General features: G+C 37.4%; 1 protein-coding gene across 4 annotated transcripts in view; it reads left to right on the forward strand.

Annotated features, from left to right (window-relative positions):
- sema6a (sema domain, transmembrane domain (TM), and cytoplasmic domain, (semaphorin) 6A) overlaps positions 1 to 24,802 on the forward strand; it is an 82,966-nt gene that overhangs the window by 15,973 nt on the left and 42,191 nt on the right. For all 4 annotated transcript variants that reach the window (XM_058784626.1, XM_058784627.1, XM_058784628.1 and 1 more), the window contains exons 2-3: positions 20,232 to 20,374; positions 21,788 to 21,905. In XM_058784626.1, the coding sequence (XP_058640609.1) occupies positions 20,275 to 20,374; positions 21,788 to 21,905 (218 nt within the window). In that variant the 5' untranslated portion in view covers positions 20,232 to 20,274. The remainder of the gene's footprint in view (positions 1 to 20,231; positions 20,375 to 21,787; positions 21,906 to 24,802) is intronic.

Genomic DNA, 24,802 nt, shown 5'->3' on the forward strand with positions numbered 1-24,802 from the left:
GTTGACCAATGTGCTTTACATCATCTCAACATAAAGATAAAATAAACAAAGATGTGCAAGGCCATGCAAAGACTTATACACTAAGAAAATAAGCTTAAAATCAATGCTATACTGTACCGGAAGCCAATGTAGAGAAACCAAAAGATGGAGTAATGTGTTCACGCATTTTAATATTCAGTAGCAACCTTGCGGCAACATTTTGGACCTTCTGCAACCGTTGGATAGATGCTTGACTAATGCCCTTGTATAACAAATTATAGTAATCAAGTCTTGATGACATGAGAGCACGGATTGCAATTTCAAGACTCTTGAATGTCAGACATGATTTCATCTTAGCCAGATTCCTCAAATGAAGAAAACTTGACTTAACCACATGATTGAGCTGAGTGTTCAACTTCAGGGAGCTATCAATATAAACACCCAAGTTTTTAACCCGTTCTTTGACATACAATGACAATGGGCCAAAATGTAACTCTGCTACACCCCTGGCTCCTCTGGGGCCAAACATTACAATCATGAAACATTAAAACTGTAAAAATAGTCTGCGTGTTTGAGTGTGTTGAAGGTGATTCCTGTGAAGTGTTTGTTGATCTGTGATCAGATTCATGTTTTCAGTAAAGCTGCAATTGTGTGTTTGATCAGACATCCATCGTTTGTCCTCAGCTGAGGTGTTTGTGCGTCAGTCATTGTTCCTGAAGGAAATAAAGGCTGTGGCCGCAGCGCTGGATTCATTAGCTGAGTGGATATTTGAACTTAAGCAGCTCCTCAATTCCATTACGCCACTTTACATTATTCAGCCGCTCATTCTCCACATATTACACAGAAAAGCTTTAATATCACTCAACTCTGATATTTTAGTATAAGTGAGATACTATTATAGTTGTTATTCATATTTTCCATTTATTTTTAGTTTTATTAATTTTGTTGTATTTTTAAATTTTTTATTTTTTAATAAATATATTTATTAATGTAGACATACTTTTTTATTTTAGTTTTAGTTATTTAGTACAAGTTGAAAATGTAAATGAAAGAAATACTTTTATTTCAAGTTTAAAAAAAAAAGTAATAGTTAACTATAATAATCCTGCTTTGAGGAATCATTCATGTCTGTAGCAGTGTTATTTTAGTATCATTTTTAATATATATATATTCAGTCATTTTTTGCATGTTTTTCTCATTTTTATTACTTTAAATATGTCTGTATAGTTTTATTTTATTTGATACATTTTTAATACATTTTTAGTTATTTTAGTACAAGTTAAACAAAAAAAGAGAGGAATGTTGCCTTGTCAACTAGCTGAAATAAAATAAGTTTATTTATATTTTATTTAAATTCCGTTAATGTTAACCCTGCTTCATGCTGGAGCTTATCTTCACGGATATTACGTCTGCGTGAGCGGCGTCAGAGACGCTCCGTCTATCGGAGACAGAGAATGACCTGTTCGGTCAACGATGATAAATGACGTGGACAAAAGCGGCTGAATGGGATGATAATATGTGGAGATTGTGTGTGCGGCTCATTTAATGGCAGGAGATCCGCTGGGAAAACCATTTATTCCTGGAATTAAATACGTGTTTGTCTCACATCGACTTCATGACACTGGATTGAGATGGATTGGTCTTAAATTGCTCTTTTGTGTGTTTTTACATGATTTTTCACGAGTCTTGTCACTGAAACTAGGGCTGGGCAAAGATATTATCACTATATTTTTACAGTATCATATAATATCGCTATTTATCACCATATTTTGTTATGTTAGACCTTGAGAATTAATGTAAACATGACTTGTTTGTTCACAAATGAACTCCACAGAGTATCTAGCGTTTAATTTAGGGCTCCATAAAATCACTTTACTTTCCCCTAAATTCTGTGCTTTACATTTTATTGTTACTGGATTCTGAGTTTTATGATTTAATTCAAATTTATCATCAATAAAATGAATTAATAAACTTTAAAAGATTAATTAAATAGTTAAAATGTAATCAAATGAAAATATAACAATTGTTTTACAACAAACATTGCATTATTATTATTATTGTTATTATTTTTTTAATTTTATTTAAGATGCTGCACAAAACAGCTGTATAAATTACAACATGGATGAAAAATATGTTGATTTGATATTCCTTAAAATTATTATTATTAGTAGTAGTAGTATTACTTATGAGAAGTGCATTTTAGTAAACAAAAGTCATTTATTTCTGTCATTTATTTTATTTTGGTGGTTTGTTGTGAAGAGCTTTGCATAAATTTCATTGCGATCTCGATATGATTATCGCCCAGCCCTACTGAAACCACCCAAAATGAAAATCATTGTTTACTTACCCTAGTAAAAAAGTAATATATTTAAAATACATTTATTTCATACTAAATATAGTTCAGATTTATTAACATATTTACTGACAGATAACTCGAGACTTACTGATATATAAAAATTATAATTAAACTTTACTTGGCATACTACTTGTGCACAATGCACTTTTTATAATATTAAGTCTAAAATGTGTTTTAATGTCACTTTTGATGAGGATTATATGATCTTTGAATAACATCAGACTTTAAATGCAAAATATTTAAAGTGTACGTGAAGTATAGTTCCATTTTAGCACTATAAAATATACTAAGCATATCTTTAATTGTACTTCAGCACTACTTCTGCACAATTAAAGGGCATTAAAATTAGTTGTTCCAATTTAGCAGACTTTAAGTATACCAGTTTAGTACACTAAAAGTACAATTGCAGGACATTTTATTATAAATATGAAAATGCATTTGTAGTATACTTAGCATGAAATAAACGTATTTCAAATACATTTAAGTACATTTATTTTTCACTAGGGTACTGAAAGCAGATATTGTGAGAAATGTCTCATTTTGTCCATGAAATGAAAGTCCTCTGCAAAGTGTCATCTTTTGAGTTCCACAGAAGAAATAAAGTCATAAAGAATGACATGAGGGCGAGTAAATGATCATTTGGGGTGAGCTGACCCTTTAACGGTCAGTAAGAGTCATTTGCACTGCAAAAAAATTATTCTCTTACTTAGTGTTTTTGTCTTGGTTTCTAATATAAATATCTACAAATTCTTGAATCAATATGAATTTACTGTACAAGTAAAATGACAAGATATTATGTCTTGTTTTCTGTAAAAAAAAATATATATATAAAAATGTTGTTAGTTTTTCCTTAAAACAAGGAGCCAAGAAAAATAATCTTGATTAGCCTTTGAATTAAGATTATTTCTCTGACCCCATCGGCAGATATTTTTGCTTGTTTTAAACAAAAACTCACAAAATTTTGATAATTTTATTTTAGAAAACAAGACTTAATATCTTAAATCATTTTACTTGTACAGTAAATGCATCTTGATTGAAGAATGTTTAGATCTTTATACTAGAAACCAAGACAGAAACACTGAGTAAGAGAATCATGTTTTGCAGTGTGGGTAGTTTGACGTGAACATGAGCGTGTGTTTGGGTGTTATTGAGGGTATTTGGAGGTGTTTGGAGGATGCTGGATGGCTGATGTTGTTCGAGGGTTCATAATAAACGTGAACATGCGCGTGTGTGTGTGTGTGTGTGGATGTCGTGGAGGGTTTGGACGCTGATGTTGGTTTCTAATGCAGGTTCTCCTGCGGCTGATGTGATAACGCCTCTTTGTTCTGCTCATCTCACACAAACACTCCAGGCCTTCAGATGATTTTTCACGGTGAGCTGATGCTCATCTTCTCCGTCAGGAATCCTCCAGGGCCGTTTTAAAGTCAAAACTTCCACTTTGCGATATCAGAATGCAATTTGTGGCGTCTGGCGCGTAAGCTGCTTTAGCGCTGCTGTTTATTTTGCAGCGGCGGAGGGTTTTATCTGAAAGAGAGCGTAATCCTCGCGGCAGGCGTTCGGCGCTGAGATGTTGCTGACAGCTTTGAGTCTCTTTGTGTTTGAGCGTTGAGAAACAGCTCCTGTTAAACCCCATCCAGCACACGGAGAGGCAGCAACCTTAGAACCTTCGGCCGTGAACTCCACACACATTAGTCTAAACTCAGAGAATATGGAGACTTTGCTGAGAGATTTCAAACTTTTTTATTAACAGAATCTGGAAGCATCAATATATTAAATTAATTAACCACAGTTATTTCTGTGATTGCAAGAACTTTGATAGTTTGATTATCACAGTGATAACGTGTTTTTGTAAGTTGAGCATTACTCTGGTTCCCTTGAAGGATTTCTCCATTGGCTTAAAATAAGCTCTATGACCGACAGAAATGTATGATACTCACATGTTTTGTTTATCATGATAATCTTCACAAACAGACACAACTTTCATGAATTTTGAAGCCTATCAGCAGAAGTGAAAAGCTAAACATAGACTTTTAACCAACTACACCACGGTCACATGACTTCAGCATCACCAACATTCAGCTCCTGACCACTCTTTTAGGCTTTATTTAAAAACATTGCCCTGAAAGTTTGAGTTAAGGTCCTTGCACACTGAGTTTTTTTCATATTCGTCATCCTTTCCTATCAAAATGCTTGCTAAGGATGCGAAAACGCAGAAAATCGAACCTGATCCAAATGAAAGTTTGGAGGGAACGTGATTGACACAAAGTGAGGTCGTATTTATTTTTTAACGTGCTAAAATTTCGGACTTAGTGTGCAAAGACCTTTAGAATTTAGAATTTTCTTTTTTCAGAACATTGAACCAATTCAAGATGACTTTTTACATTTTTTTAATATTTAACTAGTCAACTTAAAAACAAATCTACAGCATCATCCAAGTAACATTCTCTTTATGAACCATCTGGTTGAAGAAAGTTCTGTTCACATGAAGTTCAACATGCTGTAAATGTAAAACAAATTCACTTGCTAAATATCTTTGCAGAAAAGATGCATGAAATATGAAGGCAAATATTGTCTTAAACATATCCTATATTTTCAGAAATTATGTAAAATAAGAAAAATGCTAAATTTTCCTTAGCCAAAACATGCATTTTCATTGCAAACGTTTGACCGCTCATCAATTTAAAAAAATAAAATCATGGCAAAACATGACATTCAAATTAATCGATAAAATCTGGAAAATTCATTCAGCTCTAGTTTGCAAGAGCGCGATTATAAACTCTAGTGAGTAGTTGAGTTTACCTGTTTGGTTTGATGACATTTATTGTCCCAACAAACTCCGTAGTGCCATTTAACATGAAAATATCTTGAGTTTTTGTTCAACACTGACCTCGTTTCATGTATTTAACCAAAAAAAAAAGAAAAGAAAAAGAAAACCTATTGATTTCAGGCCAGTGGAACCAGAAGTGCTAAAATGCAACTTGTTTACTGATTTTGGCCTAAAAACTTTTTTGTACTATACAGTTGTTGATGAACTTCACATTGATTTTGTGTGTTTTTAGCATTGTAATTAAGCCCTGCGGCTCTCTGGATCTAGAGATTCACATGAGATCTACACAAGATACCAAAGTCTCAACATGAACTAAGATGAGGTGATCTGTCCTGCATTTGTGTTTTATTCCTCCTGAGGACTTTAACTTAACTTTAATATGTGTATACTGATGTTCTCACTAAAGCACTTTAAATGATGATCACGTATAATGTGGTTGTGAGCAGTAAAGTGGCATCATTTTCCTCTGTCCTGAATAATGATTGCTGCTATTGTTGTTGTTTTGTCTCTCAGTCCCACCGTCTCTATACGTCACTTTCTATATTCTCCTCATGAGCTCTCCAAATTAGCACCAATTATTCTAAGTGTAAAATTAAATTACAGGCTCTAATGAAGGAGTGGAGCTGCTCCGTAACTCTGCATGCGGATCACGTAACCCCACAATTCAATTGAGATGCTTTTCTCCCGCAACGCTGTTTTGCCTCACAGCGAGACAATGACTGCGAGTGCAACCTTTGAGAAACGCAGACCTGTGATCTATGACGCCAGACGCTCAATTAATGAGAAATCTCCATTAGAAAAATTGCATGACACAGCTGATATCAGGAGCAGCTCGTCACAAACGTCTCTTGACGCGGTAAAGAAATGAGATATTGAACAGCCGTCGCTGCAGGAAATCTCTCGGGAGAAAGAGAAATATGAGACCGATGCTCCTGTGTGTTATTTCAGCATCATCAACTTTTATTCCAGTTTGAGTTAGTGTTTCAAAGTTGCACTAAATGAGAATGAGAAATGATGCTTTAGCAACAAGCTGAAATAAAAGAAAACTTATGTCATTTAAGGTTCATTTATTTCAAGTAACAAAAATGTTTTTTTGGCTTTAGTTATTTTAGTGCATAACGTTAAACTGAATGAAAATGAAAAATTTTATTTTATTTTAAGTTAATGTTTCATTTCAAGTATTTTTAATGGTTTTAGTTTTAGTTAATGATAGTAACCCTGGTATGATTGTGTGTTTACTGCTGTTTCAAGTCAGAAACACTGATCTTCTGTGTGTGTGTGTGTGTGTGTGTGCACTTGTACAGCTATCTTTGTGAGGGCCGGTTTGAGTTTTAGACCATCGGAGTGAGGACAATCTTATAAAGTGAGGACATTTTGGCGGTCCTCACTTTCTGGGACCCCTTTAAAGGCCTGTTTGAGGGTCAAGACTTGGTTTCAGGGGTCAGGTTATAATTGGGTAAAGGGTAGGTTTAGGGTAAGGGTTTGGGTGAGGCACTTAGTTCTGAAGGTTAGAGTAAGGAGCTGGAGATCGCATTGTCAATGTATGTCCTCACAAAGATAGCTATACAGAGTTGTGTGTGTGTGTGTGTGTGTGTGTGTGTGTGTGTGACTGCGTGTGTGTGGTAATGCTCATGAATACGTGTGTAAATAGTGTCTTCGTACAAGTGTTTGAGTGTGAGTTTTTCTGAAGCATAGAATCGCTTGTGTTCTTCTCTCCTGTGATTTGTGGTGTATTGTCATAATGTGCGGTGTATTCTCGTGATGTACGGTGTATTCTCATCATGTATGGTGTATTCTCGTGATTTGCGGTGTAGTCTCATGATTTGCGGTGTATTCTCGTGATGTACGGTGTATTCTCGTGTGGTGTATTCTCATGATGTGCGTGTATTCTCATAATGTGCGGTGTATTCTCATGATGTGCGTGTATTCTCGTGATGTGCGGTGTATTCTCGTGATGTGCGGTGTATTCTCGTGAGCGCGGTGTATTCTCGTGATTTGTGGTGTATTCTCGTGAGCGCGGTGTATTCTCGTGATTTGTGGTGTATTCTCGTGGTGTATTCTCATGATGTGCGGTGTATTCTCGTGATGTGCGGTGTATTCTCGTGAGCGGTGTATTCTCGTGATTTGTGGTGTATTCTCGTGGTGTATTCTCATGATGCGGTGTATTCTCGTGATGTGTGGTGTATTCTCGTGAGCACGGTGTATTCTTGTGATGTGCGGTGTATTCTCGTGTGGTGTATTCTCATGATGTGCGGTGTATTCTCGTGAGCGCGGTGTATTCTCGTGATTTGCGGTGTATTCTCGTGTGGTGTATTCTCATGATGTGCGGTGTATTCTCGTGATGTGTGGTGTATTCTCGTGAGCGCGGTGTATTCTCGTGATTTGCGGTGTATTCTCGTGTGGTGTATTCTCATGATGTGTGGTGTATTCTCGTGAGCGTGGTGTTATTCTCGTGATTTGCGGTGTATTCTCGTGTGGTGTATTCTCATGATGTGCGGTGTATTCTCGTGATGCGCGGTGTATTCTCGTGTGGTGTATTCTCATAATGTGCCGTGTATTCTCGTGATGCGGTGTATTCTCGTGGTGTATTCTCATAATGTGCCGTGTGTTCTCGCGATGTGCGGTGTATTCTCGTGATGTACAGTGTATTCTCATGATGTGCGGTGTATTCTCGTGAGCGTGTATTCTCGTGGTGTATTCTCATGATGTGGTGTATTCTCGTAAGAGCGGTGTATTCTCGTGATTTGCGGTGTATTCTCATGATTTGCGGTGTATTCTCATGATTTGTGGTGTATTCTCATGATGTGCGTGTATTCTCGTGAGTGCGGTGTATTCTCGTGATATACGGTGTATTCTCGTGAGTGCGGTGTATTCTTGTGATGTACGGTGTATTCTCGTGATATACGGTGTATTCTCGTGAGTGCGGTGTATTCTTGTGATGTACGGTGTATTCTCGTGAGTGCGGTGTATTCTCGTGAGTGCGGCGTATTCTCGTGAGTGCGGAGTATTCTCGTGATGTACGGTGTATTCTCATGATGTGCGGTGTATTCTCGTGATGTGCAGTGTATTCTCGTGAGTGCGGTGTATTCTCGTGAGTGCGGTGTATTCTCGTGATGTGCGGTGTATTCTCGTGAGTGCGGTGTATTCTCGTGAGTGCGGTGTATTCTCGTGAGTGCGGTGTATTCTCACGAATTGCGGTGTATTCTCACAATTTGCGGTGTATTCTCGTGATGTGCGGTGTATTCTCGTGATGTATGGTGTATTCTCGTGTGGTGTATTCTCGTGATATGCGGTGTATTCTCATGAGTGCGGTGTATTCTCGTGATGTACGGTGTATTCTCGTGAGTGCGGTGTGTTCTCGTGATGTATGGTGTATTCTCGTGAGTGCGGTGTGTTCTCGTGATGTACGGTGTTTTCTCGTGAGTACGGTGTATTCTCGTGTGGTGTATTCTCATGATGTGTGGTGTATTCTCGTGATGTACGTTGTATTCTCGTGAGTGCGGTGTGTTCTCGTGATATACGGTGTATTCTCGTGATGTGCAGTGTATTCTCGTGTGGTGTATTCTCATGATGTGTGGTGTATTCTCGTGATGTGCGGTGTATTCTCGTGAGTGTGGTGTATTCTCGTGTGGTGTATTCTCGTGATGTATGGTGTATTCTCGTGATGTGCGGTGTATTCTCGCGAGTGCGGTGTATTCTCGTGTGGTGTATTCTCATGATTTGTGGTGTATTCTCGTGATGTGCGGTGTATTCTCGTGTGGTGTATTCTCATGATGTGTGGTGTATTCTCGTGATGTATGGTGTATTCTCGTGAGTGCGGTGTATTCTCGTCATTTGTGGTGTATTCTCTTGATGTTTCGTATATTCTCGTGATTTGTGGTGTATTCTCATGTGCGCGGTGGTTTTCTCTGTGAATGTGTCTGTAAGCGTGGGTTCAGGTAGGTCTCATCTCTGCTGATTAGTGAGGTTTAACTCAGATGAGGGTGAGTGACTGAGAACGAGTCTTTAAAGCATCAGATCCAATTAAGAGCAGCTGTAAGGAAGCTCAGGTCAGCTCGGGTTCTCTGCGTGTCTCTGCTCAAAGCGTTGTTTTGATGTATCAGACTTCATACAGGAGCACGGCTTTTGCGTTTCTCTGCTGAACACTAGAGATTCACAGAGAGTTTGAGTGCAGGTTAAAGCTGCTTCAGTGCGTTTGTGTTTGCCTGAAGGGCAGTTCATTCATTCTGATCATGATTTGAGTTTGAGGCCTCAGAGCTTCTGCTACAGGTGTAACAGGATCATGAAGCCATCGTTCCTGTCGTGTGTTCACATCGCTGTCATCGTGTGTGTGTGTGTGTGTATCACTGTCACTGTGTTTATGAAGCGGATTTATTGTTTAGTTGTTTCTGTCATCTGATGGACAATCCAGTGCATCTACTGTAGAGCCCTGTGAAAGATCCCCGCTCACACATTTAGGTTATAAAAATGTTGTAGGAACATTGTTTAGAAATGTTTCTAAAGCATTTAAATGTCCAGTTTTCTTGCTGTGATTATAATGTTATCTAAAGATTACAAAAAAGTTTCTTACAACATTCAACAAACTTCATTTTTATCCAAAATATAACGTTATTTGAATGTTTATTTTTAATATTCTAAGGACATTAAAATGTCCAGTTTTCTTGTTATGATTAGAATGTTATTTAAAGGTTACAAAAAATGTTTCTTAGAACGTTCATAAAATACAAATAACATGAGAACGTTCAGAGGATTTTGATCAAAGAACGTTTTCTCTAAACATTGTGAGAACTTGTATCAAATATTAATAAAGTAATAAAGTAGTTAAAACTTTTTGTCCTAACATTTGTATAACTTTTAAAAAATCATTAGTGAAAGTTGTGAGAACATTGTTTTATTACTGAGTATTAATTCTCATTTAAACCCCATAGATAGTAATATATTTCTGTCATAATATCTTAGTTTAGTTAAACTTTTGAAGCCTATCAGCAGAAGTGAAAAGCTAAACATAGACTTTTAACCAACTACACCACGGTCACATGACTTCAGCATCACCAACATTCAGCTCCTGACCACTCTTTTAGGCTTTATTTAAAAACATTGCCCTGAAAGTTTGAGTTAAGGTCCTTGCACACTGAGTTTTTTTCATATTCGTCATCCTTTCCTATCAAAATGCTTGCTAAGGATGCGAAAACGCAGAAAATCGAACCTGATCCAAATGAAAGTTTGGAGGGAACGTGATTGACACAAAGTGAGGTCGTATTTATTTTTTAACGTGCTAAAATTTCGGACTTAGTGTGCAAAGACCTTTAGAATTTAGAATTTTCTTTTTCAGAACATTGAACCAATTCAAGATGACTTTTACATTTTTTAATATTTAACTAGTCAACTTAAAACAAATCTACAGCATCATCCAAGTAACATTCTCTTTATGAACCATCTGGTTGAAGAAAGTTCTGTTCACATGAAGTTCAACATGCTGTAAATGTAAAACAAATTCACTTGCTAAATATCTTTGCAGAAAAGATGCATGAAATATGAAGGCAAATATTGTCTTAAACATATCCTATATTTTCAGAAATTATGTAAAATAAGAAAATGCTAAATTTTCCTTAGCCAAAACATGCATTTTCATTGCAAACGCTTGACCGCTCATCAATTTAAAAAATAAAATCATGGCAAAACATGACATTCAAATTAATCGATAAAATCTGGAAAATTCATTCAGCTCTAGTTTGCAAGAGCGCGATTATAAACTCTAGTGAGTAGTTGAGTTTACCTGTTTGGTTTGATGACATTTATTGTCCCAACAAACTCCGTAGTGCCATTTAACATGAAAATATCTTGAGTTTTTGTTCAACACTGACCTCGTTTCATGTATTTAACCAAAAAAAGAAAAGAAAAAGAAAACCTATTGATTTCAGGCCAGTGGAACCAGAAGTGCTAAAATGCAACTTGTTTACTGATTTTGGCCTAAAAACTTTTTTGTACTATACAGTTGTTGATGAACTTCACATTGATTTTGTGTGTTTTTAGCATTGTAATTAAGCCCTGCGGCTCTCTGGATCTAGAGATTCACATGAGATCTACACAAGATACCAAAGTCTCAACATGAACTAAGATGAGGTGATCTGTCCTGCATTTGTGTTTTATTCCTCCTGAGGACTTTAACTTAACTTTAATATGTGTATACTGATGTTCTCACTAAAGCACTTTAAATGATGATCACGTATAATGTGGTTGTGAGCAGTAAAGTGGCATCATTTTCCTCTGTCCTGAATAATGATTGCTGCTATTGTTGTTGTTTTGTCTCTCAGTCCCACCGTCTCTATCGTCACTTTCTATATTCTCCTCATGAGCTCCAAATTAGCACCAATTATTCTAAGTGTAAAATTAAATTACAGGCTCTAATGAAGGAGTGGAGCTGCTCCGTAACTCTGCATGCGGATCACGTAACCCCACAATTCAATTGAGATGCTTTTCTCCCGCAACGCTGTTTTGCCTCACAGCGAGACAATGACTGCGAGTGCAACCTTTGAGAAACGCAGACCTGTGATCTATGACGCCAGACGCTCAATTAATGAGAAATCTCCATTAGAAAAATTGCATGACACAGCTGATATCAGGAGCAGCTCGTCACAAACGTCTCTTGACGCGGTAAAGAAATGAGATATTGAACAGCCGTCGCTGCAGGAAATCTCTCGGGAGAAAGAGAAATATGAGACCGATGCTCCTGTGTGTTATTTCAGCATCATCAACTTTTATTCCAGTTTGAGTTAGTGTTTCAAAGTTGCACTAAATGAGAATGAGAAATGATGCTTTAGCAACAAGCTGAAATAAAAGAAAACTTATGTCATTTAAGGTTCATTTATTTCAAGTAACAAAAATGTTTTTTTGGCTTTAGTTATTTTAGTGCATAACGTTAAACTGAATGAAAATGAAAAATTTTATTTTATTTTAAGTTAATGTTTCATTTCAAGTATTTTTAATGGTTTTAGTTTTAGTTAATGATAGTAACCCTGGTATGATTGTGTGTTTACTGCTGTTTCAAGTCAGAAACACTGATCTTCTGTGTGTGTGTGTGTGTGTGTGTGCACTTGTACAGCTATCTTTGTGAGGGCCGGTTTGAGTTTTAGACCATCGGAGTGAGGACAATCTTATAAAGTGAGGACATTTTGGCCGGTCCTCACTTTCTGGGACCCCTTTAAAGGCCTGTTTGAGGGTCAAGACTTGGTTTCAGGGGTCAGGTTATAATTGGGTAAAGGGTAGGTTTAGGGTAAGGGTTTGGGTGAGGCACTTAGTTCTGAAGGTTAGAGTAAGGAGCTGGAGATCGCATTGTCAATGTATGTCCTCACAAAGATAGCTATACAGAGTTGTGTGTGTGTGTGTGTGTGTGTGTGTGTGTGTGTGTGTGTGACTGCGTGTGTGTGGTAATGCTCATGAATACGTGTGTAAATAGTGTCTTCGTACAAGTGTTTGAGTGTGAGTTTTTCTGAAGCATAGAATCGCTTGTGTTCTTCTCTCCTGTGATTTGTGGTGTATTGTCATAATGTGCGGTGTATTCTCGTGATGTACGGTGTATTCTCATCATGTATGGTGTATTCTCGTGATTTGCGGTGTAGTCTCATGATTTGCGGTGTATTCTCGTGATGTACGGTGTATTCTCGTGTGGTGTATTCTCATAATGTGCGGTGTATTCTCATAATGTGCGGTGTATTCTTGTGATGTGCGGTGTATTCTCGTGATGTGCGGTGTATTCTCGTGATGTGCGGTGTATTCTCGTGAGCGCGGTGTATTCTCGTGATTTGTGGTGTATTCTCGTGAGCGCGGTGTATTCTCGTGATTTGTGGTGTATTCTCGTGTGGTGTATTCTCATGATGTGCGGTGTATTCTCGTGATGTGCGGTGTATTCTCGTGAGCGCGGTGTATTCTCGTGATTTGTGGTGTATTCTCGTGTGGTGTATTCTCATGATGTGCGGTGTATTCTCGTGATGTGTGGTGTATTCTCGTGAGCACGGTGTATTCTCGTGATGCGGTGTATTCTCGTGTGGTGTATTCTCATGATGTGCGGTGTATTCTCGTGAGCCGTGTATTCTCGTGATTTGTGGTGTATTCTCGTGTGGTGTATTCTCATGATGTGCGGTGTATTCTCGTGATGTGTGGTGTATTCTCGTGAGCGCGGTGTATTCTCGTGATTTGCGGTGTATTCTCGTGTGGTGTATTCTCATGATGTGTGGTGTATTCTCGTGAGCGTGGTGTTATTCTCGTGATTTGCGGTGTATTCTCGTGTGGTGTATTCTCATGATGTGCGGTGTATTCTCGTGATGCGTGGTGTATTCTCGTGTGGTGTATTCTCATGATGTGCAGTGTATTCTCGTGATGCGCGGTGTATTCTCGTGTGGTGTATTCTCATAATGTGCCGTGTGTTCTCGCGATGTGCGGTGTATTCTCGTGATGTACAGTGTATTCTCATGATGTGCGGTGTATTCTCGTGAGCGCGGTGTATTCTCGTGTGGTGTATTCTCATGATGTGTGGTGTATTCTCGTAAGAGCGGTGTATTCTCGTGATTTGCGGTGTATTCTCATGATTTGCGGTGTATTCTCATGATTTGGGGTGTATTCTCGCGATGTGCGGTGTATTCTCGTGAGTGCGGTGTATTCTCGTGATATACGGTGTATTCTCGTGAGTGCGGTGTATTCTTGTGATGTACGGTGTATTCTCGTGATATACGGTGTATTCTCGTGAGTGCGGTGTATTCTTGTGATGTACGGTGTATTCTCGTGAGTGCGGTGTATTCTCGTGAGTGCGGCGTATTCTCGTGAGTGCGGAGTATTCTCGTGATGTACGGTGTATTCTCATGATGTGCGGTGTATTCTCGTGATGTGCAGTGTATTCTCGTGAGTGCGGTGTATTCTCGTGAGTGCGGTGTATTCTCGTGATGTGCGGTGTATTCTCGTGAGTGCGGTGTATTCTCGTGAGTGCGGTGTATTCTCGTGAGTGCGGTGTATTCTCACAGTGCGGTGTATTCTCACAATTTGCGGTGTATTCTCGTGATGTGCGGTGTATTCTCGTGATGTATGGTGTATTCTCGTGTGGTGTATTCTCGTGATATGCGGTGTATTCTCATGAGTGCGGTGTATTCTCGTGATGTACGGTGTATTCTCGTGAGTGCGGTGTGTTCTCGTGATGTATGGTGTATTCTCGTGAGTGCGGTGTGTTCTCGTGATGTACGGTGTTTTCTCGTGAGTACGGTGTATTCTCGTGTGGTGTATTCTCATGATGTGTGGTGTATTCTCGTGATGTACGTTGTATTCTCGTGAGTGCGGTGTGTTCTCGTGATATACGGTGTATTCTCGTGATGTGCAGTGTATTCTCGTGGTGTATTCTCATGATGTGTGGTGTATTCTCGTGATGCGGTGTATTCTCGTGAGTGTGGTGTATTCTCGTGGTGTATTCTCGTGATGTATGGTGTATTCTCGTGATGTGCGGTGTATTCTCGCGAGTGCGGTGTATTCTCGTGTGGTGTATTCTCATGATTTGTGGTGTATTCTCGTGATGTGCGGTGTATTCTCGTGTGGTGTATTCTCATGATGTGTGGTGTATTCTGGTGATATGCGGTGTATTCTCGTGAGTGCGGTGTATTCTCGTCATTTGTGGTGTATTCTCTTGATGTTTCGTATATTCTCGTGATTTGTGGTGTATTCTCATGTGCGCGGTGGTTTTCTCTGTGAATGTGTCTGTAAGCGTGGGTTCAGGTAGGTCTCATCTCTGCTGATTAGTGAGGTTTAACTCAGATGAGGGTGAGTGACTGAGAACGAGTCTTTAAAGCATCAGATCCAATTAAGAGCAGCTGTAAGGAAGCTCAGGTCAGCTCGGGTTCTCTGCGTGTCTCTGCTCAAAGCGTTGTTTTGATGTATCAGACTTCATACAGGAGCACGGCTTTTGCGTTTCTCTGCTGAACACTAGAGATTCACAGAGAGTTTGAGTGCAGGTTAAAGCTGCTTCAGTGCGTTTGTGTTTGCCTGAAGGGCAGTTCATTCATTCTGATCATGATTTGAGTTTGAGGCCTCAGAGCTTCTGCTACAGGTGTAACAGGATCATGAAGCCATCGTTCCTGTCGTGTGTTCACATCGCTGTCATCGTGTGTGTGTGTGTGTGTGTATCACTGTCACTGTGTTTATGAAGCGGATTTATTGTTTAGTTGTTTCTGTCATCTGATGGACAATCCAGTGCATCTACTGTAGAGCCCTGTGAAAGATCCCCGCTCACACATTTAGGTTATAAAAATGTTGTAGGAACATTGTTTAGAAATGTTTCTAAAGCATTTAAATGTCCAGTTTTCTTGCTGTGATTATAATGTTATCTAAAGATTACAAAAAAGTTTCTTACAACATTCAACAAACTTCATTTTTATCCAAAATATAACGTTATTTGAATGTTTATTTTTAATATTCTAAGGACATTAAAATGTCCAGTTTTCTTGTTATGATTAGAATGTTATTTAAAGGATCAAAGAACGTTTTCTCTAAACATTGTGAGAACTTGTATCAAATATTAATAAAGTAATAAAGTAGTTAAAACTTTTTGTCCTAACATTTGTATAACTTTTAAAAAATCATTAGTGAAAGTTGTGAGAACATTGTTTTATTACTGAGTATTAATTCTCATTTAAACCCCATAGATAGTAATATATTTCTGTCATAATATCTTAGTTTAGTTAAACTGCTTTTATTTTGTTGGTTTGTAGTGAGTTCCTGTGTTTATATTTCAGTGACATTCACAAACACAAGTCCAAATCGTATTTGAATTTGATTTATCGTAAAGGCCTACTTTTGATTAATTAATACAAAATTTGCCAAATTCAGTGACATTCTTGACTTACTAAACTTGAGTTCTTAAACTTCTTCTTATTCTTCTTATTAAGCTTCTTATTTAGAAAGATCGGTAAAGGACTTGTTCAATAAGACCCTTCCAGAAAACATTAGTTTTTTGTGATATGTAAATTTTTACTATTTTATTTTATTGTATTAATACAGCTCTAATGTAACTGGTAGATCTTTTGAATCTGTGATCTTCATCTGCTGACACGGCATTAATATTTTTACTATCTGGCATTAAATTTTTTACTATCTACCTTCCATGATATTCCACATTACAGCTGTTTTACTGCAGATAATTAAAAGCAAAATAAAATGTCAAATGTCATAGGAAATCATATGGTGACGACTTTCTGAGTTTACATGATCATTTATCGTTGTGTGAGTGTGAAATGTGGCTCATGAGCTGCTGTTCACTAGTGAATATGTGACCCTGCAGCACAAAAGCAGTCATAAGCAGCACAGGTATATTTGTAGCAATAGCCAACAATACATTTTATGGGTCAAAATTATACATTTTTCTTTTATGCTAAAAATTATGTTCCATGAAGATATTTTGTAAATTTCCTACCATAAATATATCAAAACTTAATTTTTGATTAGTAATATGCATTGCTAAGAACTTAATTTGGACAACTTTAAAGGTGATTTTCTCAATATTTAGATTTTTTGCACCCTCAGATTCCAGATTTTCAAATAGTTAAATAGCCAAATATTGTCCGATCCTAACAAACCATACATCAATGGAAAGCTTATTTATTCAGATTTCATATGATGTATAAATATCAAAATTGACCCTTATTACTGGTCTTGTGGTCCAGGGTCACATAAAGTGAATGTACACTGCGTGTCTGACGTCACTGTAGTGTAACTCTGCTGATTTTTAAATCCAGGTCTGTGATGAGGACTCTCCATCCGTGTCTGATGAGTGTTTTCCTCTCTGTGGCGTTGATCCCTTGCTCCGTCGCTTGTGTTGAGCTGATATGTAGATGTGTGTCTTCTCTTGCCGGCGGGTTTGTGTGGCAAAAGCAGCGTGAGTTATTTATTCAGCGGCGTGTGATGAAGAGCAGATGAACCAGCCACTGCGTTCGGCCCTTTCCTAGTAAAATCTGACTTTGAGCAGCTCACAGAAACAAGGAGCTTGTCATTCGCTCTTTCATTTGTTTGTGCTGGTCAATATGATGTTAACCAGCTTCTAGTTTATTAACACGAGTGTCGTTTTCTTCAGGAGGGGCACAAACATCAATTACTGGCATTTCAATTACAGGGCAGCTCGTTAAGCACTGCTTTAATTAATTACAGACCGTGGTTGTGAGTGAGACCTGCCTGGCTGATAGCTGATATCAGTGTTCACTGCAAAAAATTATTCTCTTCCTTAGTGTTTTTGTCTTGTTTTCTAGTATAAATATCTAAACATTCTTGAATCAAGATGCATTTACTGTACAAGTAAAATGACTTGAGATATTATGTCTTGCTTTCTGTAAAAATAATATATAAAAATGTTGTTAGTTTTTCCTTAAAACAAGCAAAAATATCTGCCAATAGGGCAAGAAGAATAATCTTGTTTAGCCTTTGAATTAAGATTATTTTTCTTACCCCATTGGCAGATATTTTTGCTTATTAAAATTTTATTATTTTTTTAGAAAACAAGATTAATATATTAAATATTTTTACTTGTCAAGTAAATGCATCTTGATTCAAGAATGTTTATATATTTCTACTAGAAAACAAGACAAAAATACTAAGAAAATCATTTTTGCAGTGTTTGTTTTGATGGATCCTGGATTATGAACATACTGTACACACGTATGTTCACTATATAAACAAAAACATTGCATAGACTTGCATATGCTATTATAAACAGCTAATTAAAAATACTAAAATGTAACACTAACAAAAAACTTTCTGCATTTTTATAATTGAAAAAAAAATTTATTGTTATGCTGTTTTTATGAATAAGGTTGTCCACAAAAGGAGGTTTTAGGGAGCAATGCACTGAAATTTCAGCAACTGGCTGAAACAACCATTTTCAGTTTCGACTGAAATAGTTTTAGGGCCAAAATCATTGACTCAAAGAGTTTACTACTAGTTACAGCAGCAAATAAATATGAATAAACATCAGAATAAATGAGAAAAACTCACTGAAATGAATCATGTAATCAATCAATCAGTGATTCAACCGCAGAAAGACATGAATAAAACAGCTTGAGATCAATAATGTCACCTAACATCACATTTATCTCAGAAATCACAATCAATGTCCATAAACTAAAAAAGTAACTCTAGAGAGGAGCATTTTGGTAAATATATGCACTATATTACATATCCATGATATTTTTACTTAACCTGTGGTTCAATATTTAATGTATGTTTGCATAAATCCATCAAGAAAACAAGTTTTTATTAAAGCCACCGTTTGAATGTTTATATTTCATCAACAAATTGGAGTACAAACATAACTCTGTTATTAAAACCATGACATAAAATCTGCCTAATGTGCAATTTAAATGTTTGTACAACTTAAATAAATATGATTAATTAATTGAATGTTCAATTAAATTCAGACTAGGTTTTCATCCAAGTCCATCCTGAATTTCTTTTTTTATTATTATTTGTTTAGCGCTTTTCACAATGCAAATCGTTGCAAAGCAGCTTTACAGAAAATTAAAGTTTCTACATTATATTTAGTAGTAGCTTATCAGTGAATCTCAAGTTGATGTCTATATGGCAGAAATGTACGATAAAAATCATACAGTTAGTTAATGACACGTAATCAAACAGACGGTGAACACTATTAACAGCAATGATTATATGTTGCAAGGCAAAGCAAGTTTATTTATATAGCACATTTCATACACAGTGGTAATTGAAAGTGCTTTACATAAAAGGAAGTGATTCATTTAAAAAAATAATCACAACAAGGAATTAAAAAAATTATAATAACAATAAAAATAAGGAAATTATATAAAAATTGATTTAAAATGAATTTAAAACAGTTAAGAATAGAAAATGATTATACATAAAATACAGTTCAATTAGTTGGAACGTAGCACAGTGCTCATTCAACAAATGCACAGCTAAACAGATGAGTTTTGAGTCTGGATTTAAATGTGGCTAATGTTTTAGCACATCTGATCTCTTCTGGAAGCTGGTTCCAACTGCGGGCGGCATAATAGCTAAAAGCGGACTCCCCTTGTTTTGTGTGAACCCTTGGTATTTCTAACTGACTCGATCCTAATGATCTGAGTGGTCTGTTAGGTTTATATTCAGTGAGCATATCTCCAATGTATCTCCTAGGCCATTGAGTGATTTGTAAATGAGTAAAAGTACTTTAAAATCAATCCTAAATGTAACTGGAAGCCAGTGTAAGGACCTGAGGACTGGTGTGATCTGCTCAGATTGCGATCAAACTTATATCAAAATTTGGTAGTTTTGTATGTTGTTTAAGGGTTCATCTGCGGTCATCTTCAGCCCAGAATTTTCATTTTGGTGCATCACTAGTTTTTCAGGTTTAGTTCATGTCTTGGTACAAACACCAAGATTTTCCACATGATCTTATCACATGTGTGTGTGTGTGTGTGTCTGTCTGTGTGTGTGTGTGTGTGTGTGTGTGTGTGTGTGTGTGTGTGTGTGTGTGTGTGTGTGTGTGTGTGTGTGTGCCAGCTCACAGACTCTACTGCAGAAACACAAGAACCTGGGAGAAAATAAATGTGCTGTAGTCTTTCTCTACTTAAATGCATAAGCATTAGGTCATGGGTTCGATTCCCAGCGATGAACCCAATGATGTGTAGCTTGAATGCAGTGTGAGTCACTGCAAATAAAAGCATCTGCCAGATGCATGAATGTAAAGTGTGAGGTTTGATCGTTCTGTGTCTCTAAGCCATCGCTCACACGTTTTTCTCCTGTGCAGCAGGATCTGGCTCTGATCTGCAGTGATTTGTGGGTAATTTGTTGCACAAGGAAACTCGTGCGTCCCTGAGAGCATGCGAGGTCAGAGGTCAGTGTGTAAATCAGAGCGCCGTATATCAGTCCGTCCTATCGCTGAGCTCATTCTCTTACAGGCTGAGGTTCGTGTCAGCAGTTCTCTCAGGTTACCCATGATGCTCAGCAGCACGATCGATCTCTGACGCATGTTCCGCTAAGCCAATTAAAGCGATCTGTTAATTAGGTGTGTGTGTGTGTGTGTTTCTGCAGGCTGAAGTTCAGAAGTGATCGAGCGGAGCGGCAGGACTCAAACATGCGGTCGCAGGCCTTGTTGCTGTATCTCACGGTGCTGCAGACGGCCGGAGCCGCTTTCCCAGAAGACACCGAGCCAATCAGTATTTCACACAGCAACTGTGAGTAACTGCGTCTCACCTCCTCACTCCGTCCCATCTTGTTCTCGTTCCGCCATGTTTTTCTCACAGCGGCTCGGTGAAATGTGATTCTGGTGGCCAGAGAAACTGTAAATGCTGTCTGAGTCGGCGAGACTTCAGAGATCCTCTTTTGTTTTGCCTGTCAGGATGAAAGACTTCAACACACACACACACACACATTTGTGGCTCTCACTGTCTCACTTAAAGGCCCCTGAAATGCACTGTTTTGTTTCTTGTGTCCATGTATTTCCTTTTAAAACAGCAAGTTCTTGTTTTGTATTCAAAAGGCTTTAATTTTTGTCTCTGGCTGTTTTGCTGTTATGTTCTCATTCTAGTGCTGTTTCCCAAGTTGATAAAAAGCTAATAGTGAATTAAGGCCAGACACTACAGGCAAAACCAGTGTTTTTTCATTCTATTTTGCTTCCGTATCATGTCTCTTCTTTCAGACTAGTGGAAAGAAAACATCCAAAACACACATTTAAGAAATGCACGTTTATTTTATTGCACTTTATCTATTTGCATCTTTCAATCTCAATCCATATCTTTAACAAGTTTTTTCTCTTACAAAAAGCAAACTTTACTTATTTATTCCTCTCTATACTCTGAAGGTTTGTTCATATTTCATTCACACTGATTTATACCACATTTTACTCCTAAAAACATGGTGAAAATGTATTTGTTTGTTTGTTTTCTGTCTGTTGAGTGAAAATAAATCCAGAATCCCCATCTGGAAACTTGAACTTTACTCTACTTTAACTCTAATATGACAACAAAATCAAACTATAATTATGGACTTTATCCAGAGTTCAGATTTATTCTCTTGAAATGCATGCAAATGAGTGCATATTTAATTAGAAGATGCCTCATTTGCATATTTAAACATAACATTCAGAAAACTTGTGATTACATTTTTTTTGCAGTTCTTAATGTAACCAGTCAACTAGGGAAGTATATGATAATGTCTATTATTATTTTTAAGATTAAATTAACATTATTTACCTGTGGTGTCTTGCCTTAAATCATCAAAATGTAAAATTAAAAGAAATTATAATATCAATTAAAATTAAACTTTTACTAAAAAGATGAAACATTTTGTTTAGCTGTGTATCGTGTGATTATTGTCTGACATCAGAGAGCCGTGAACATGAGATAAATGATTAAGATATGAACGTAAATCTCAGGAGGATTCAAGTAAATATTCGTTTCGTGATCCATCAGACTCGTCCTGATTGCTCAGTAATGTCATCAGTATTTTGGCCTGTTTTCCTGAACGATTGTGGTGTTGAAGAGTGTAGCTCTGCTGGAGCTTTATTGTCCCGAGTGGATTCACAGCTCTGTAATGAACTGATCTTTTGCCACGAAGCGTCTGCCAATCAAACTCTGTTCCACTTCCAGATACCAAACAATATCCAGCGTTCGTGGGACACAAACCGGGAAGGAACAACACGCAGCGGCACAAGCTGGACATTCAGCTGATCGTCATCATGAACCGGACTCTCTATGTGGCCGCGAGGTGAGTTTGCTATTTAAAGACCGTCCCGGTTATTAGCAGAGACTGGTAAAGCGCAGATTGACCAGATTGTTGGCATGGTAACCAGCAGCCCATTCCAGCAGCCCATTCACAGCATATGGACGAGAAGCAGCACATGTTCAGAGTCAGAGAGCCAGCGGCCGTGAGAATCAGACGCTCATCAGTGCTTTACATTCATGCTTGACAAGTTTTATGTTTATCTGGGTTTCTTAATTTGCCCTTCCATGAATTAAGTCCTTAAATCAGAGCAGAAAATCTAAAGTCGTGGTGTTAAATGTTGCATGAACTGCAAAGCATGAATATCTTCATCAGTCTTTTTGTCTTGTTTTCCAGTACAGTACAAATATCTAAACTTAAATCAAGATTCAGATGCAGAATGAAGATATGAAGTCTTGTTTTCAGTGAAATTAACAAACGACAGGATCTTCTGGCGTCTGATTGTTCTGAATGTGTGTGAATGTTGTGTTTCTGCCACCTGAACTAATAATCATAAGATCTCTTTATTCGTTTAACAGTCCTTTAGATGTTCTGGGTGTGTCTGTGTGAATGATCTGAGATCTTCTTTCTCATGCTTTGGCCAGAGATACAGAGAGTTACACCTGATCACACTCTGATTGATTGATTGATTGCTGTAGGCTCCGCCCACTCACTCTCCACTAATGAAAACGCTGGAGCTCTGATTGATTGCTAGCTAGAGGCTCCGCCCACTCAATCCTCCACCGGTCAGATCTCTGATCTCTGATTACAAGAGGTTAGAAAGCTCTAGCGGTGGGTCAGTGTTTTTCTGAAGGTCAGATAACAGCTCTTTTCACACTAGATCTCTGCAGTTTAGAAAAAACAATCTTTCTTGCTTTCAGGAACGCTCCAGGTTCTTCTGAGCTTTCTGTTGTTTTATGGCTTTATTTAGGCCTGTAGTGGCTGATGTGACTCAACACCTCTGTGAAAAGAGTTTTCTTTGGAGTTTTTCTCCAGTTTGTTTTGTTTCTTGAAACCTCAGTGCAGCTCAACGAAAAAACAGTGATGAAAATACAGCAGGACAGAGAGAAAGAGGAATGAAAGTTGAAAGAATGAAGTTGTGATCAGTGACCGGTTGCATAAACTGCTTCGACTGCTCTTGAAACATTAGTCATCTCTTTTTTTCCTTCAAGACTGGTCAGAACTTTTTAAAGCCAGCTACATTAGAAATTCAGTTGTAAATTGCTCTAATTTGAATCTAGAAAATAAGACCGATTACCTCTTAGCTAACTGCTAGTTAGTCAAACTAGTTCTCAAGGCATTGGCAGTGTTTGTGTAACTAGACCCATGATCCGCACTGATCTGCTGTGTGTTTATTATGGATTTGGACGATATTGAGCTGAAGTTTCTCAGAGTGTGTGTTTCAGTGGACGTGATCTGAAGCTCACACACAAACAGGACAATAGCAGTCAATGATGGAAACTCAACTCGGTTTCAGTTCAGATTGTGCTGTAAAAGCAGCTCTAAAAGACAACCGAGTCATTATTCAGATCAGTTCAGATAGGACTGCAGGATGAATCGAATTTTCTGTTTCTTGCAATCGCTAGGACTCATTTCTTAATACTTGGGTCAGTTTTTCAGAAACTCTTCACTCAGTTCTCCTAATTAACATTCAGCTTGATACAGCAGTTAATGTCGCAATATTGGAAGTATATCTGTTTTAAACCATGAAGGCTGATATGAGGTAATGTGCAAGAGTTACGCTGGTGAACGTCTTTACCTCAGTCAATTATACAGAAAGTGAAAATGAAAATAAAAACAGACAGTGTTTTGGCGTCTGACACTGCATTAACGGCGCATATTCTCTGAAATTCCCTTAATATTTCTCTTGTGGTCCGTACGTTATGACAAAAAAAAGAAAGAAAGAGAAACGTATTTCGTGTTAAACATTTTGTTTTTGAAATAAAGCTGCTCTTAATTTTCACCGATTACTGCAGTGTTAATAATTTTAATTATAGGCCTATAAATCATCGTATAAATTAATAGACCTGTTATAAAATAACTTTTTAAAAACATTTTCAGTGAGGAGTAAGCTAATAGCCTAATCTTTTATTATCCTCGCAGCTATGCAGTGATGCGCTTTGAAATTATTGTGGGGCAAATTAATTGTAATTTAAAAATGAAAGTAACCTAATAATAATAGGCCTAATAATAAGAAGAATGTAATAGGCCTGCATTAATTGGAAAGACCAAATCCTCTTAATATTGCAAATATTTTATGCTTTTGACAATATCTCTGGCTATAGTCGACTCATGATTTGATGCAACCCAGCATGGAGCGATTATCGCAGGGCCACTGTGTAAACGTGCCTTAATTTTGTATAGATGTCATAAAACTAATACGGTGTAGGTGTTGAGCTACACTGAATAGTGTTTATAGTATTTCATTTTTTAGGTTTGGTGTATACTTTAATACAGTATTACTGTAGAAATGTTCCAGATTGCGGTCTTTTAGTTTAGTATTATGTTAGGTTTGAACTTGAAGTTGAACAGTTTTGTAAAGTGTGTGTAAATGTGTTTTTTTGTCTTCTGAAAGATGTTTTCAATGACTGCATTTTATGTATGCATTGAAAAATGATCCAGTTTATCCACATAAATGCTGTTGAGCTTTGCTGTGTGAAGAGTTTTGAAATTGTGATTATAAAAGTCTGTAATTATGGATTTAGTTTGATTGCAGACTCGGATATCCGCTCAAGTGGATTCAGACCTCCGTAGATGTGAGAGATCTCAGTAGCTATGTTTCCATCCACCTACTTTTAAGAGCAACACTGGATGGAAACGCCAAGATGCGCATAAATTAAAAAAATGCGCATGAAAAAAAAAAAAATTGTGTAGGATAAACTTTTTTTATCCAATAAGAAAAA

This window comes from Onychostoma macrolepis, chromosome 08 (assembly GCF_012432095.1).
Source record: "Onychostoma macrolepis isolate SWU-2019 chromosome 08, ASM1243209v1, whole genome shotgun sequence".
Taxonomy (NCBI): domain Eukaryota; kingdom Metazoa; phylum Chordata; class Actinopteri; order Cypriniformes; family Cyprinidae; genus Onychostoma; species Onychostoma macrolepis.